The sequence below is a fragment of the Filicampus tigris genome, chromosome 2 (genome assembly GCF_054856515.1).
Source record: "Filicampus tigris isolate MCC_2025a chromosome 2, RoL_Ftig_1.0, whole genome shotgun sequence".
Taxonomy (NCBI): Eukaryota; Metazoa; Chordata; class Actinopteri; order Syngnathiformes; family Syngnathidae; genus Filicampus; species Filicampus tigris.
The window spans coordinates 25,470,737-25,484,205 of record NC_141218.1 but is presented as its reverse complement, the minus strand read 5'-3'; the positions used below and the strand labels follow the sequence as shown (position 1 = coordinate 25,484,205).

The 13,469-nt window shown below is 39.6% G+C and overlaps 1 protein-coding gene across 1 annotated transcript in view; it reads right to left on the bottom strand.

The window, feature by feature from the left end:
- Nucleotides 1-10,182: 10,182 nt before the first annotated feature.
- klhl4 (kelch-like family member 4) overlaps nucleotides 10,183-13,469 on the bottom strand; it is a 42,543-nt gene continuing 39,256 nt past the window's right edge. Inside the window, exons 10-11 of the mRNA XM_086023702.1 lie at nucleotides 13,276-13,447; nucleotides 10,183-13,051 (exon numbers count right to left, since the gene is read on the bottom strand). Of these exons, the coding sequence (XP_085879828.1) occupies nucleotides 12,992-13,051; nucleotides 13,276-13,447 (232 nt within the window). The 3' untranslated portion in view covers nucleotides 10,183-12,991. The remainder of the gene's footprint in view (nucleotides 13,052-13,275; nucleotides 13,448-13,469) is intronic.

Sequence of the window (13,469 nt, the reverse complement as noted above, 5' to 3'; positions counted from 1 at the left end):
GTGTCAACATTACCCACTTCTGCACCAGTCCAGGTTCTTTTTGGGGTGTTTTGGAACCACGCCAATTTATATGAGTTTAAATGTTTTCAACCTTTTTCTATCACACACTCGACTTGTGAGAGCGCCTCACGGGGGACAGGTGTGTGGTGCGTACCAGATAGTGATACAACAGATAAAAAATAACTTACGGTTCAGATGGGATCACAGATTTGAGTCATGGAGGAATCCTTTAGGGATCGGATCAGCAAAAAAACCCAAACAAACAACAAAAAAAACAAGACAAACTAGAGCTGCAAGCAGCTTTAAAGGGCCCTCGCAGCCCTGGCAACGTTGGGATACCGGCACATTGGGATCCTCGCACATTTAACGAACATCGGAATTGAATAATCGAAATTAACAAAACTAACAGCAGCTTTTGTATGAAAGAACAAAACATGTACTTCATTTAGCCAGTAAGTGGCGCTCCCACTACGATGAAAAGTTAGTTCGTTGATGTCTTCAGGTGTAGATTCTCATCAAATGTGTGAAATTTTGACAAGATTTTATCATGTGGATCACATTACAGCTGCTTTTAAAGTCAATGTGATGCCGAATTGTAAAGTAAATTCAAAATGGCGGACTTCCTGTTAGGTTTAGCACATGGTTCCAAGAGACTTTTTTGTAGGTCTTGACCTGTTACATATACCACCAAATCTTCATCGATATAGGTGAAACGTACAACCGGGGCTGATTTTTTGAAAAATTCTAGGGGGCACTAGTGAGCCATTTTTTAAACAATTGCAACGTAAAACAAAAAAAAAATGATTTCACCAGGCCTGATGTGTGTGCAAAGTTTCGTGAGATTTCATGCATGTTTAGTCCGTCAAAATCAGCGTAGCTTTATTTGCAAACTGACCATTGCCATGGTGACACCTTTTAACGAAAAATCACAAATATCGCATTTTAACATCAGGAAGGTCTACAGAGTCTTCCGAGCAATTCTGAGGTCGACCTGGAGAAAAAGATCAAAGAATAAACCATGTACTTTCTTTAGCCAGTAGGTGGCGTTACCACTACGATGAAAAATAAATTCGGCGATGTCTTCAGGCTTTGACTTTTATCAAATGTCAGTAGGTTTTTAGAAGAAATGATCATGTGGGTCAAGTTCCAGCAGCTATTGTAATCAGAGCAAATTCATACTTTAAACTTAATTCAAAATGGCCGACTTCCTGTTTGGTTTAGCATCTGGCTCCAAGATACTTTTTTTGTGGGCCTTGAACAGTTACATATACCACCAATTTTTTTGCAGATTTCGAAGACACGTACAACCGAGGCAGAATTTTACAAAAATTTCTAGGGGGCGCTAGCGAGCCATTTATTACAAATTGCACAAAAAAATAAAAAAATATATTGATGAATTCCCCAGGCTTGATGTATGTATTTTGTGCATGTTCAGACCCTCAAAATTAGTGTTGCTTTTTGGGCGAACTGCGTGCTGCCATGGCAACAGCTTTTCATGAAAAATGACAAATTTCGTATTTTAATATTAGGAAGTCCTAAACACTCTTCTGAGCAAAGATGAGGTGGACCCGGTAAACCTGCTAGGATAAAAACGTCAAAGAAAAAAAACATGTATTTCCTTCAGCCACTAGGTGGCGCTACCACCACGATGAAAAATACATTTGTAGGTGTCTTCAGCCCTTGGCTATCATCAAATATGAAAAATTTCGAGAAGTTTGGATGATCTGAGTCAAGTTAAAAGAGCATTTATTGTCACTTTGTATAATCAGACTTTGCGGCACCATCATGGCTACGCCCTTTGCCGAAAAGTCACAATATTCGTCGTAGAGCAAGATCAACGTCTTGAGGCTTTTCTGACAAATTTTCAGTCGGATTCATTCAACGGGCTTCGTGCAATAAATAGAAATGTAAAAAATGACATTTTTTGTCGCCGGACTGAGTTCATTGAAATTTTTTTAAATGTCCAGATTGGCTCGGGTCCTTCGCGCCTGCTGATGATGTCACGCTCTATATTTCTGTAATATATTTCTTTGCCTCTATGTTTGTCACCCTCCTGGCTAAATGAAAAATAAAATACTCGCTACTTTTGCGAGGCAGCTCGTACGTCACTTCCGCTTATGACCCGGGAAGAAGCCGCTGCCCGTCTTGTGAAACAAGATTAGCGGAACGTTTGCGTTTCTCCTGCCAAATTGGAATCAATTTTCTGGTTGACTCGGGCTGTAAGATTGTATGAACTGTACATGATGTGAAGTAAAACGGAGAGGATCAAATGATTGGTATGATGTCTCAAGCCGACTCTATTTTAGAGTGGCGAGGTATGAATGCGGGTGCTCCTGTCAGAGAACGCAGGCCCGTATTCCACTTGACACGTCTATTTATTGTGGTTTGCAACAACAGACAAAGAATAACCCAGCAACATAATCCAATGCACATCGATTAGTTAACAATATGCCTAAATATTCCAATTCACTGTATTACGCAATTAAAAGCCAAACAATACATACACATTCACACTTCATCACTAGAATAGTTAGCATACTAGCCGAAATAACTAGTATTCATCAACGTGACATCACTCACGAGAAATATATCTAGGCTATTATGTACAGCAGTTACCTGACACGGACCTAAATGATTAAACTCACCTTTTAACATGGACACACAACAACAAACGTGGTAAAACACGGGCAATCTGCAACTACTGAGTTTGCTGGCATGAACAAACTACTAGCTAGCTGTGTCGAAGGAGGAAAAAAAAACAAAAACCACGTCTCTCGCTAACAACACTTAGTGCTTGAGGAGCATTCAATGCCTTAATAAAGCGTCTTTTACGCCAAATAACTTTTCACCACAATCCGATTCTGAAAGTCACAAAAAGTGATGTGAAGTCTTCAGTAGGCACGCAGACGACCGAAGGACGATCCTCACAAAAGTAGCGGTAATGTTCATTATAACAACAGCCAGGGGGTGGCAAACATAGATGCAAAGAAATATATTACAGAAATAGTGTAACGAATCGAGTTATCTGTGTTGTGGTCGAATTTGTGTCTTGCCAAGTTGTGTTGTTTCCGAGGTTAATGAATGCATCGCGCGGCTCGTTGGATGGGAGAGGAGCGGAGGAGGAGAGGTGTTGCACTTTTTTGACTGAACGGTTGTCGCATTGTATTGGCGTCGGCGGTGGCCCACAGTAGCCGGTTGGACTAATAAAAATGTGATAATTAAACTACGTCTGTGTTCTTGGAAGACCCTACAATATATTTTAATGCGTGACGTCATCGGCAGGCGCGAAGGACCCGATCTGCTACTCACACCGGCTTGCTGCAGGCCGGATTTAATAATAAAGCAATATCATCCCATCGGCCGTAGAAAACCTTCTCTCGGGCCGGATGTGGCACGTAGGCCTTGACTTTGACATTAGTGCTGTACACTTTAGACTATGGCTGCAATGGAATTTTTTGTACATCTTGGGGTGCTACACGTGTCTGCCAATTTTCGTAGGCCAAGTTCAAACGGGCTGGAATTCTGTATTGTTTTCCTACTCTAGGTGGCGCTACAGAGCCTTTTCGTTTGCGTCGTTTATGGCGACTTTAAAATATAAAAATTTTCTCCAGGCCCGATGAGACTGCAAAGTTTGGTGAGTTTTCCTGCATGTTTAGGGGCCAAAAATACAATTGAACACGGAGAACATAGAAAAAATAAATAATAATAATAATAATAATAATATTAATAATAATTTCTACAAAAACAATAGGGGCCTCGCAGCAGTTGCTGCTCGGGCCCTGATAATAATAATTTGGTCCCATTAAATTATTAAGGACCATGAATGAAAAAGACCTCAAAGTGCATTTTAAGATACGTCCTCTTCTTTTAAAACTTAGAGAGTGGATTACAAACAAACCTATGCCAACAACATTGAAAAAGAAAAAAAGAAAGAAAGTAAAGCAACAGCCGTCGGACTGTTGTAGTAGAGTGTTTTTGTCAATGGGCTGTTACTCCATGCTGACTGTATATGTCGAAGAAGCCTTTGACTTACTTCCAGGGGCGGAGCCATGGGTGGGCCTGGGTGTGCACAGTCCCACCCAGATTGACAGACTGCCCACCCAGTGAAATTCATGAAAAAATATATTATTTTACATTTTTAGTTAATTATTATTAAATTATTTTGGAATTTGTTTTTTGCTGTGTTTTTTATTTTATTGAATATCAAGAATGGCATAATTGTGGTTGTCTAAGGAAGCTCCGAACTTCATATTATTCAGTTTGTCATTTGATTTGAATATACGATGTGTCGGGACAGGAGGATTGTGCTCAGTGAGAGAAATATTCAGGCCCACCCTAATTTTTCTAGGCCCGCCCATTAGCCCCCTTCTGTCTCCTTCGCCACGGTGTATTTTCCGGATGGTCCTGGCCATCCCACCCGCCAACCAGCCGTACCATCCTGCCCGTCAATGATTACGTTTCAGTGCGTGACGGCCACACCCTGTCACTGACTGCGTTTCAGCGCATGATGTGCCGCAAGTCACCCCTACCGCCCAACCCCCATCATATCACAAAGTGCAAGAGAGAAATAGACACATAACAGTGAAAGGGCAAAAATGGTTTACAATTGAATAGCATGTCAAGATATCTTTTTCATTGCTATTTGGGAAAAGGGATCTTAAAATGTTGTCCTGTCTGTACTGTGATATTGTGAAAAGGTGACATCGGAGGAAAATATGGCACTTATATTTTCTGAGAAAGTTGAGGGAATATTAAGGACAGATTATTATTCCACAGCAACAACAGCAAGACTTTTATTGACATTAGAGCATGCATTACACCAAATATGACCTCTGTATTTAACCCATTTAGAAATTAGCAAAGCAAGCAAATGACATTAGTGACGCACAGTGGAAAGCTCTCCACCACATGACGAGTGCCTTGCTCGAGGGTACCTCGGTGATAGGAGGAATGCAGGGGTACCAAAATCCCTACGGCTATTGGTGTAATCAAGCAAGGGGCCCTCGAGTTACAGGAACATTAGCCTCCACTCTCATATTTGCCCCATGTGTTGCAACATTTTTGATGCACGTCAAGAGCTCTTTTGCCCACCCACAGTTAGACAGTTTTCTCACTCTGAGAGTGACTTTAAAAATGCAGTGATTTAGAGTCCCAGCCTGCTCATGGTACCGGCCTCTCCCTGTTGCAGATGGGCCGTGTACAGCATCTCCGTATCGCCCGTGTGGCTCAAGCATGACGCCATGTGCGTTGAAAGCGTTGGGCAGATGGGACGTGTCTGATATCACTCACTCAACGTAATGAGATGAGAATGTGCTTCAGCAATCCCGCGGCCCGTCTGATGGCAAGAGACATGGTGCCCACTCGTACGGGAGGGATCTTTCCCCTCTTCAAAGATAATGAGATGACAATGAATTCAACTATCATTAGATGGAGGAAGGCTTCCAAGGGGGAAAGATGGAGGGTGGAAAGTTGTATGGAACTCGTCCGCCGCCTTTGATCAGCCAAGAGAAGCAACTGTCATTCTTTGTATGTGGACTCATGAAAACTCTGCTATCTAATTTATCGCCACAACGGTGGCTTAAATAGGAAGTCACACCAGGCATATTTTGTCCAGTTTTTTTCAAGAATATATTCTATGCAAACCCACTAGTTGAAACAAGGCATTCTGATAAATATTGCATTTGTGGAATAAGAGTTAATCCAGCTGTTTTAGCCATATCTGGGGGCGCCCATTTTGTCATTTCCGTCGATTGAAAATGACATCACAACTACTCAGGGCTCAAGTAACGGCCAATCACGGCTGACCTGTTTTCTGAAGCTGAGCCGTGATTGGTCATTACCTGAGCCCTGAGTAGTTGTGATGTCATTTTCAGTCGACAGAAGTGATCAAATGGCCGCCACCTGACATGGCTAAAAATGGGTGGATTCCGCTGCTTAACTCAAGTTCCATAAACACAATATCAATCAGAATGCCGTGATTCAACTAGTGGGTCTGCATAGAACATATTCTTGAAAAAGATATGTTTGGGCTGACCTCCACTTTAAAGGCTAGAGTTGCTTTTGTAGCTCCTGAACCCACTTCAGTACTTAGCAAAACAGGAGCATGCATTTTCAATATAAGTGTAGTAAAAATCTATGAATGCAGTCACAATGTCCCCCCATGCATTTTTTAATAGTATGAAATCAATTTGCCAGAAGCCAAAAAGAGAAGAGGCAAACAGAGTATTTTTCCTGACATGGCTCCAGAGCTGCACGTCAAAAGTACTGTGTTAATGGGCTTACTTACGTTGGCATGACAAGAAAATCTTTTTTCAAGTTGACAATTTGTTGAAGCACTTGTACGAGGATCTACCTTGTCTTTTGTCCCTGCGGTGAAGATGATCCCCTACATGCAGTTTATTTTTTGTGACATATAAACCTTTTTTTCCCTCAGTAGTGTTCTTTGGAGCTTTTAGATTTGCGAGATAAAGTTGAACACAGATGTAGAGGATGAATGGTCATCATGTCATCGGTCAACGTGTTTCGAGACCACATAGAGACCCCCCCCCAAAAAAAAATCCAGCACGATTGATATATTTTATTAAATAAATGACTGAAGAAATGAATAACAAAACACAACCACCCACACTGAAACCAAACTTTCAACACAATTTATAAATAATGTTGAAATACAAACTGGAATGTGCAAAAATTTAAGATTGAAAAAACACAAGCCAGTTAAGAAAAACAATCAATTCATTAAAAAAGAAACAAAAGCAGAAACGTTTCAAATTCTACATTGCTGCTGAATCCTCTCAGCTGCCCAAGGTCCCTTTGCTCTGCTTCTGTTTGTTAGTCTTATGCCCAGTTGTGGGCAAACAAGAGAAGGGCATTTTTGAAATTTTACAGAGGTGACTATTCCGCCATAGTTTGTGGAAAGCTTCTGAACGTAAAAGGTCAGTATAAGACAGCAAGTGAATGACACAGACTATGTTCACACTGCAGCACAATTTCTATTTCTTTTTGCCAAAATGGAACATGATTTTTTTCATGCAGAGTGAACAATACAATTCCGATTTTTTCAAGTCCAACCCCGGCCTCTTTCGTATGTGGTTATAAATCGGATATGTATGCTACGTGTCTGCAATATGAATACTCATCCGTACACATCCGCCCTATATGTCAGCAAAGCCCAATATGCTTTCCGCACAGTCAGGGGAGCGTTTTAGGAGACAGACTTGCAATCTGCTAAGTATAGTGTTGACTTTATATTTGACTTTAATTCAATTCCACTTGAAACATGAATCATAAAGTTCACATTTGTGGTGCTAGTAATTCAGCCATGCAGATGGTTCATTTATTACACACGGCAAAGACATGACGTAATCTTAAATAGACGTCTCTATCAAATGAGGAGATCAATAAGCACTGCATAATTTTTCCAAAATATTTCTCCCTACTCCCGCATCGCTCCTTTGTATATATGAGATGATAAAAAGATAAGACCCCTACATATAGGGCCATTTTTACTTCCTTGAACACTGTGTCACTCAAGATCATACTTTGTACGCATGTGTGTCACATTGCAGACACATTCCGTTCAGATTAGAAGTCGCATTTGTTTTTATAATGTGAATGAGTACGTAAAAAGATTGCATTATGACAACAGTATAACAAATGTGACCAAAAATGCCTCCCCCTCCCGCACCTCCCCATTAACGTCTTTCGACATTTGTTTAACAGTTAAAAGTTTTAATATGTTACCCAAAGCATTGCCTTTACCTGGAGCAACGGTTGCAGTTTGACCCTGGAACAGATTATTTCAATTTTCATTTTTTTAATTAGATGAAAACTGGTATTCATTTTATTTCCCTCATTAATTATTTAAATAGCTAAAACCCAATGTCCACTTTGGCAAATCTTCCACTATTAGCCAGCTGGCTAATTCCCCACCACAGAGATATTATGTTTTTAATTTCTTCCAAGTTGAAAAAAATATGCTGTATAAATAAACACCCTTGTAAAAGACCAGCTATTAATATAAAACAGATTCCAACTCATGGTGTCTTGTTGCTTATTTGTCACATCTCGTTTCATCCCTGCAGCTCACTGTCACACAAAATAAATAAACTGAGAGACAGAGACAAAAGAGTAATAAAAAAAATAAAAACATGAGAACAGGGATCCAAAATAGCACGATCTGTCTGCTTTTGTCAAGCAATTACACACGATTGTTTCAAACTCTGTGATACCGCCATCCCTTTAAAATCTGACAAATCCTCTCTCGAGTCGTTTTGGTTAAAACTCAGCAAGATATGTTCATTTGAAAGAAGAGACAGAAGACACCTCTGCTTCCAATTTCCCTTCATTTCATCATTTTAATATTTTTGCGGGGTGATTAGCTCAAGTATTCGTCCTTGGCTTTCTTAATGTCACTTGACGGTTATTTTAAAAATTGCAGTGCTGTGTGATGTGCGTCATGTGCAAGCGTGACGTTCTGTGCGGTACAACAGCACCCTCTCTTGATCATTTATGATACTGTCTGATAATGTCACCGTGAAGGAGCGTGCTCTTTTAATGAGTGATTGTTGTGTAATGCTCCTCCATTGTCAGTGCTGCAAGGTAGAAAACACTGTGGGCTGGTGGTGTGCGTGTGCGTGTGCGTGTGCGTGTGCGTGTGTGTCGGCGTGGGTGCGTGTCCGCGCATGTGCGTGCATATAGGTGTGTGCGCACTCGCCTGTGCCCGAGCGTCACAAATTGGGGGTGTGGAGGGATATGTAGGGGTTCTACATGAGTTGGGTGCTATTGGAATTCCAGTAGGGTGGGCCCTGGCTCCTCTCCTACATTCAATTGTTTTTATTAATACTGGCACACGTGTTTGAAAATTTCACGGGGTTCTAATGATGGATGGTTTACCTGCGGTTGAGTAGAAGCACCTGTGGCTAAATACAAACTGTGGTTGTGGTCGTTTCTGGACCAGCATTTGACACCTCTGTCAGATAGGATTTGCATTTTTGTCCATCGATATATAGACGTGTGTGTGTGTGTGTGTGTGTGTATATGTATGTATATATATATATATATATATATATATATATATATATATATATATATATATATATACACACAGTGATCCCTCATTCATCGCGATTAATGGGAGGACAGAACCCGCCGCGATAAATGAAATCTGCAAAGTAGAGTCTGACTTATGATTATGATTATTATTATTATTTTATTTGATATTTATTATACTGTTTTATTTTGGGGGGATTTGCGCCTCTGTTACTTGTTAAACAATCAATTTAACTATAAGTAAAAGTAATAAATGAAGTATATAAATACCAAGCTGTAGGCTCTAATAAGATTTTAGCTTCGACCGACCGCGGCAGCTGACGATCACGACGGAACGTTCGCTAAAAACTATGTTAAAGTTTTTATTTTTATCATAAAATTGACTTACCTTAACTAGAATGCCATAGTGTAATTTATCCAATCCTGCACTTTGAAACGCTTGTCGTCGTCGTCGTGAAAAGTGAAAGTAAAACGGCCTCTTCTTCTTCTCCTCCAAGAAGCATGGCCGCCGGATAGGGATCATGCATTAACTTTATCTTTGCACAATAACATTAATAAAGTCCTTTGGATAAAATGCAACGCGGGATTGTAGTTAAGGTAAGCTGTTTTAAGACAACCTAAGACAAACCTAACAAACACTTTCATACTTTATTTGGCGAAGTCTAAGTCGTCCGTGCCGCTGGCCGGCCGAGAGCGCGCTGCGCTGCGCTCACGACTTATAAACACAGCTGTTGTACTGTACTATCCGATTTTTACAAAACTTTATTAGAGCAAACACATCATTACAAATATGGAGGAGAAAGTATCCGGCTTGCCTCTGACTAAATCAACGGCACATTTAAATAGTGGACGAGACTAGTTGAGCTTTATAAAGTGAGTTTTATTTATTTACTCTCTTGTGTGTGAGGAACAGTTACTGGAGCAGATTATGCACTTTTCAATTGTGACACTTGAATAAATGTCAAATGTCACTTAAGTTAAAACTTTGGAAACAAATGCCTCCGTTTTTTTTAAATACAGTATTTTCTGGACTATAAGCCGCACCTTTATATAAACTGCACCCACTCTATGTAAAAAAATAAATAAATAATGAAAAAACGATATATAGCCCACACCGGGTTATAAGCCACACCTATCTATGTTGAAAAATTAGATACTTACTGCATTTACAGAACGATTTTGAACCGTAAATGTACATGTATGTACCCGAAAAGATTCTTTCCAAATGGTGCCTTTTAAAACAGCAGCAACTTGCTGATTAAAACGGAACAGAACCAAGAGAAAATAAAGTGCTTATCTTTATTTCACTGCCCGCTGCCACTCCAGTTTGTCAGTTAATAAAGTCCAACTTTTATTGCTGTACTTCTGAATACCACCTAATTCATAACATAGTGCATAGCACTATACCTGTTGAACTCCTCCAACTGCAGTCACATCGTGTTAATGGCAATTTTATTGGACAGTATTGCAATTCCGGTTAGAGCGCCCTTGGCGGTGAAAGAAAAATCCACAGAATAGCCGCACCTTTAAATAAGCCGCATGGTTCAAAACCTAGGGGAAAAGTAGCGGCTTATAGTCCGGAAAATACAGTATATATTTATAGAATATTTAAGTATCGCAATATGTATCGGATCGCAACCCAAGTATCAGGATCCGTATCATATTGTGACAGAAGTGTGTCATCCCAGCCCAACTGACTATAGTGTACAGTGTACTGTAGTCGATAGTAAACTGTGTTACACCTTTATTACATAATGTTACTTGTTTTAAAGCACAGGCATCAAACTGAAGGCCTGATTCAAATTAAAATTTGTACCAAACGTTGTAATTGGCATACAGTTTGTGATAAAAACTAAGGTTGAGATATTGCAAGAATTTTTTGGAGTGGGGTTACCAAACCCCATTTTACTTGAGCAATAGTTGAAACAACTATTGTCCTTGACCGCTGATAAAACTAGTTATCAATTTAGTAGTTACATATAATAATATGAGGCGATTAAATGTTTATTTCGTTTCACAGTCCTAACAGTCCTTTGAGAGAAACCATAAGTGCAATGTTATCCGCAACAAAATAGTTTGACACCTGTTTTAGGTAATAACAGCTCTTGTCTCGTTGCCGATGTAAATTACACCACATTACTGTGGTAAAAATAATGACTATGATCATAAAAAAATGACGTTATCGTGTGAATACAGAGCACCATTCACACAAAAATGTATATGTATTCCACTGTCTTTAAAAGTCAAACTCAAATAATGAACATAATCCATTGCTCAGCCTCAATGATAAAAAGAAAACCACTCTAAAGCGACAATGTCATAACACTTTCATTAGTGTCCATTTAGATTGGCCTGAGGTCTTTCTCACAGCCCTTCTACAGCATATTGACAAATTGAGGGATTGTTATAATAAGCTGCGATGTAATAATCAACCAACATAAAGTCCTTGATCCATTTTGGCATTAAATAGAAAGGGAAAATACACAGACCAGTTTGTAATTGATTGTGACGCAATGTTTTTGTTCTGTGTTGATATTTTGTCCATTTTATAAGACCAACAAGTTCCTGTATCAAACATTTACATATTCTTTGTTGACACTTAAGACTGCATTTTGTATTCAAAATCCATTTCCACCAATCTTGAGGAGGCTGTTTGTGGTGGAGCTTTGAAAACAATTTGGAGGGTAAATAATGAGCGGGGGGGAAGGAGATAAGCAGGTGGAGTTGGTCCTCAGTCTGTTGATGAGACACTCATGCTTGGCTTATAAATTGTTGCACCAAGAACAAAACTGACAGCGCCGACATAATAGCTTCTGAGGCCGTTTGGGTAAAAAATGTTTCATTTGTTTCCTCAAAATGTTCCGACATCCATTGAGAAACATGGATTTGAACATGCAGTGAACTTAAATGAGTCTATTCATGCTGTACAAAATCATGATTAAAAACATAGAAAGTAACATTCATTCTAGGAAACATATTATCATAATAGTTAGAAATTCATTATTTGTTATTTAATTGTTGTGAGTGGAAGATATAAAATATTGTAATAAAAACATCACATTTTTGGCAATAGGCCTTGGATATTGGGTCATAAACTTGGACAATAAACGCTAAACATCTACATGACCCTAGAAGGCATGTACAGAGCACACAGTAAACTTGACATAAGCCTTGAATACATAATAACAACTGCAGTAATCTGAGCACACATCTTAAAACAGGAATCTATCAACATAATTGTAGCAATATGAAATATCAATATGATATATCCTGTGTAATTCACAATTCTGTAAACCTTCATTCAATCCACCAGACTTCTAAGGACAAGCAAATTACTTTGGTCTTATATATTGCTACAGTCTTGATAATAAGCAACATATTTTAATGTATTAGGGACCAAAAAAGCTGATTACCTTCTGTGTTCATTATTCACAGTGACGTGTTTGTTTGAGTTACTGTAAAGGGAAAAAAAAGTAGCCCAAAACAATACAGTTCGGACAACAACCATTGGAAAATGTTGAAATGTATATATAAATCTGTAGTCCAGATAATGTGACCAAAGTGTAGTGTTGACATGTATGTATAAATCTGTAGTTCAGATAATGTGACCAAAGTGTAGTCCTACACAGAGATTTTTGGAAAAGCAGAATAACAAAGCAATACATCAACCTCTTGGCAAGCTGCTACAGCTTGGCCAAGAGTATGAAAACTGTTGATCGGTTGAGAATGTCAAGAATGCACATTCCAGTTTGGGAGCGGGTCCTCCCCAGTGGGCCCACATGTGCGGCAATGATGGGGGAGAGTTTTTTTTCTTCCCTCTCACAAATCTGGAAAGCTGAAAGGATAAAAACAAGTGACTCTCGGAGGACGCGTCCGTGTTGTTTTGGTGGTCTGCTCTTCTTCATTTGTTTATACCAAGCAGGCGTGGGACAAAAAGCGCTCAAGGCAGTTTCACCACCACCACGCAAGCACCTGCCCTGCCAATGTTTAGCGGGACCTCCTGCAGAACGGAAAATAGGTTAACATACAATTTCTTATTTGTGGATTTCAGATTAGAAAAACATTGATGAAAAGTAAAAATAAGATTAAAAAAACTGTCATTTGATATGGAGTATACTCAGTACATTCTACTTTTCTTTTTAATGCCGAACTGTTGGTGCAGAGCTTGGTGTAACTAGTGTTATGGCTGCTATATGTGATGTGTATGTGTATGATGTTTATTACCTCAGTCCAGTCATTGTTCTGCGCATCGTATGACTCAACAGTGTTAAGGTAGGATTGCCCATCATATCCGCCCACAGCGTACAGCCTATCACCCAGCAGGCAAACGCCCACTGCGTCCCGAGGGACGCTGAGAGAGGACACAGTGGTCCACGTGTCCGTCTTGGGGTCATACCTGAAATTTGTCACATACAGTA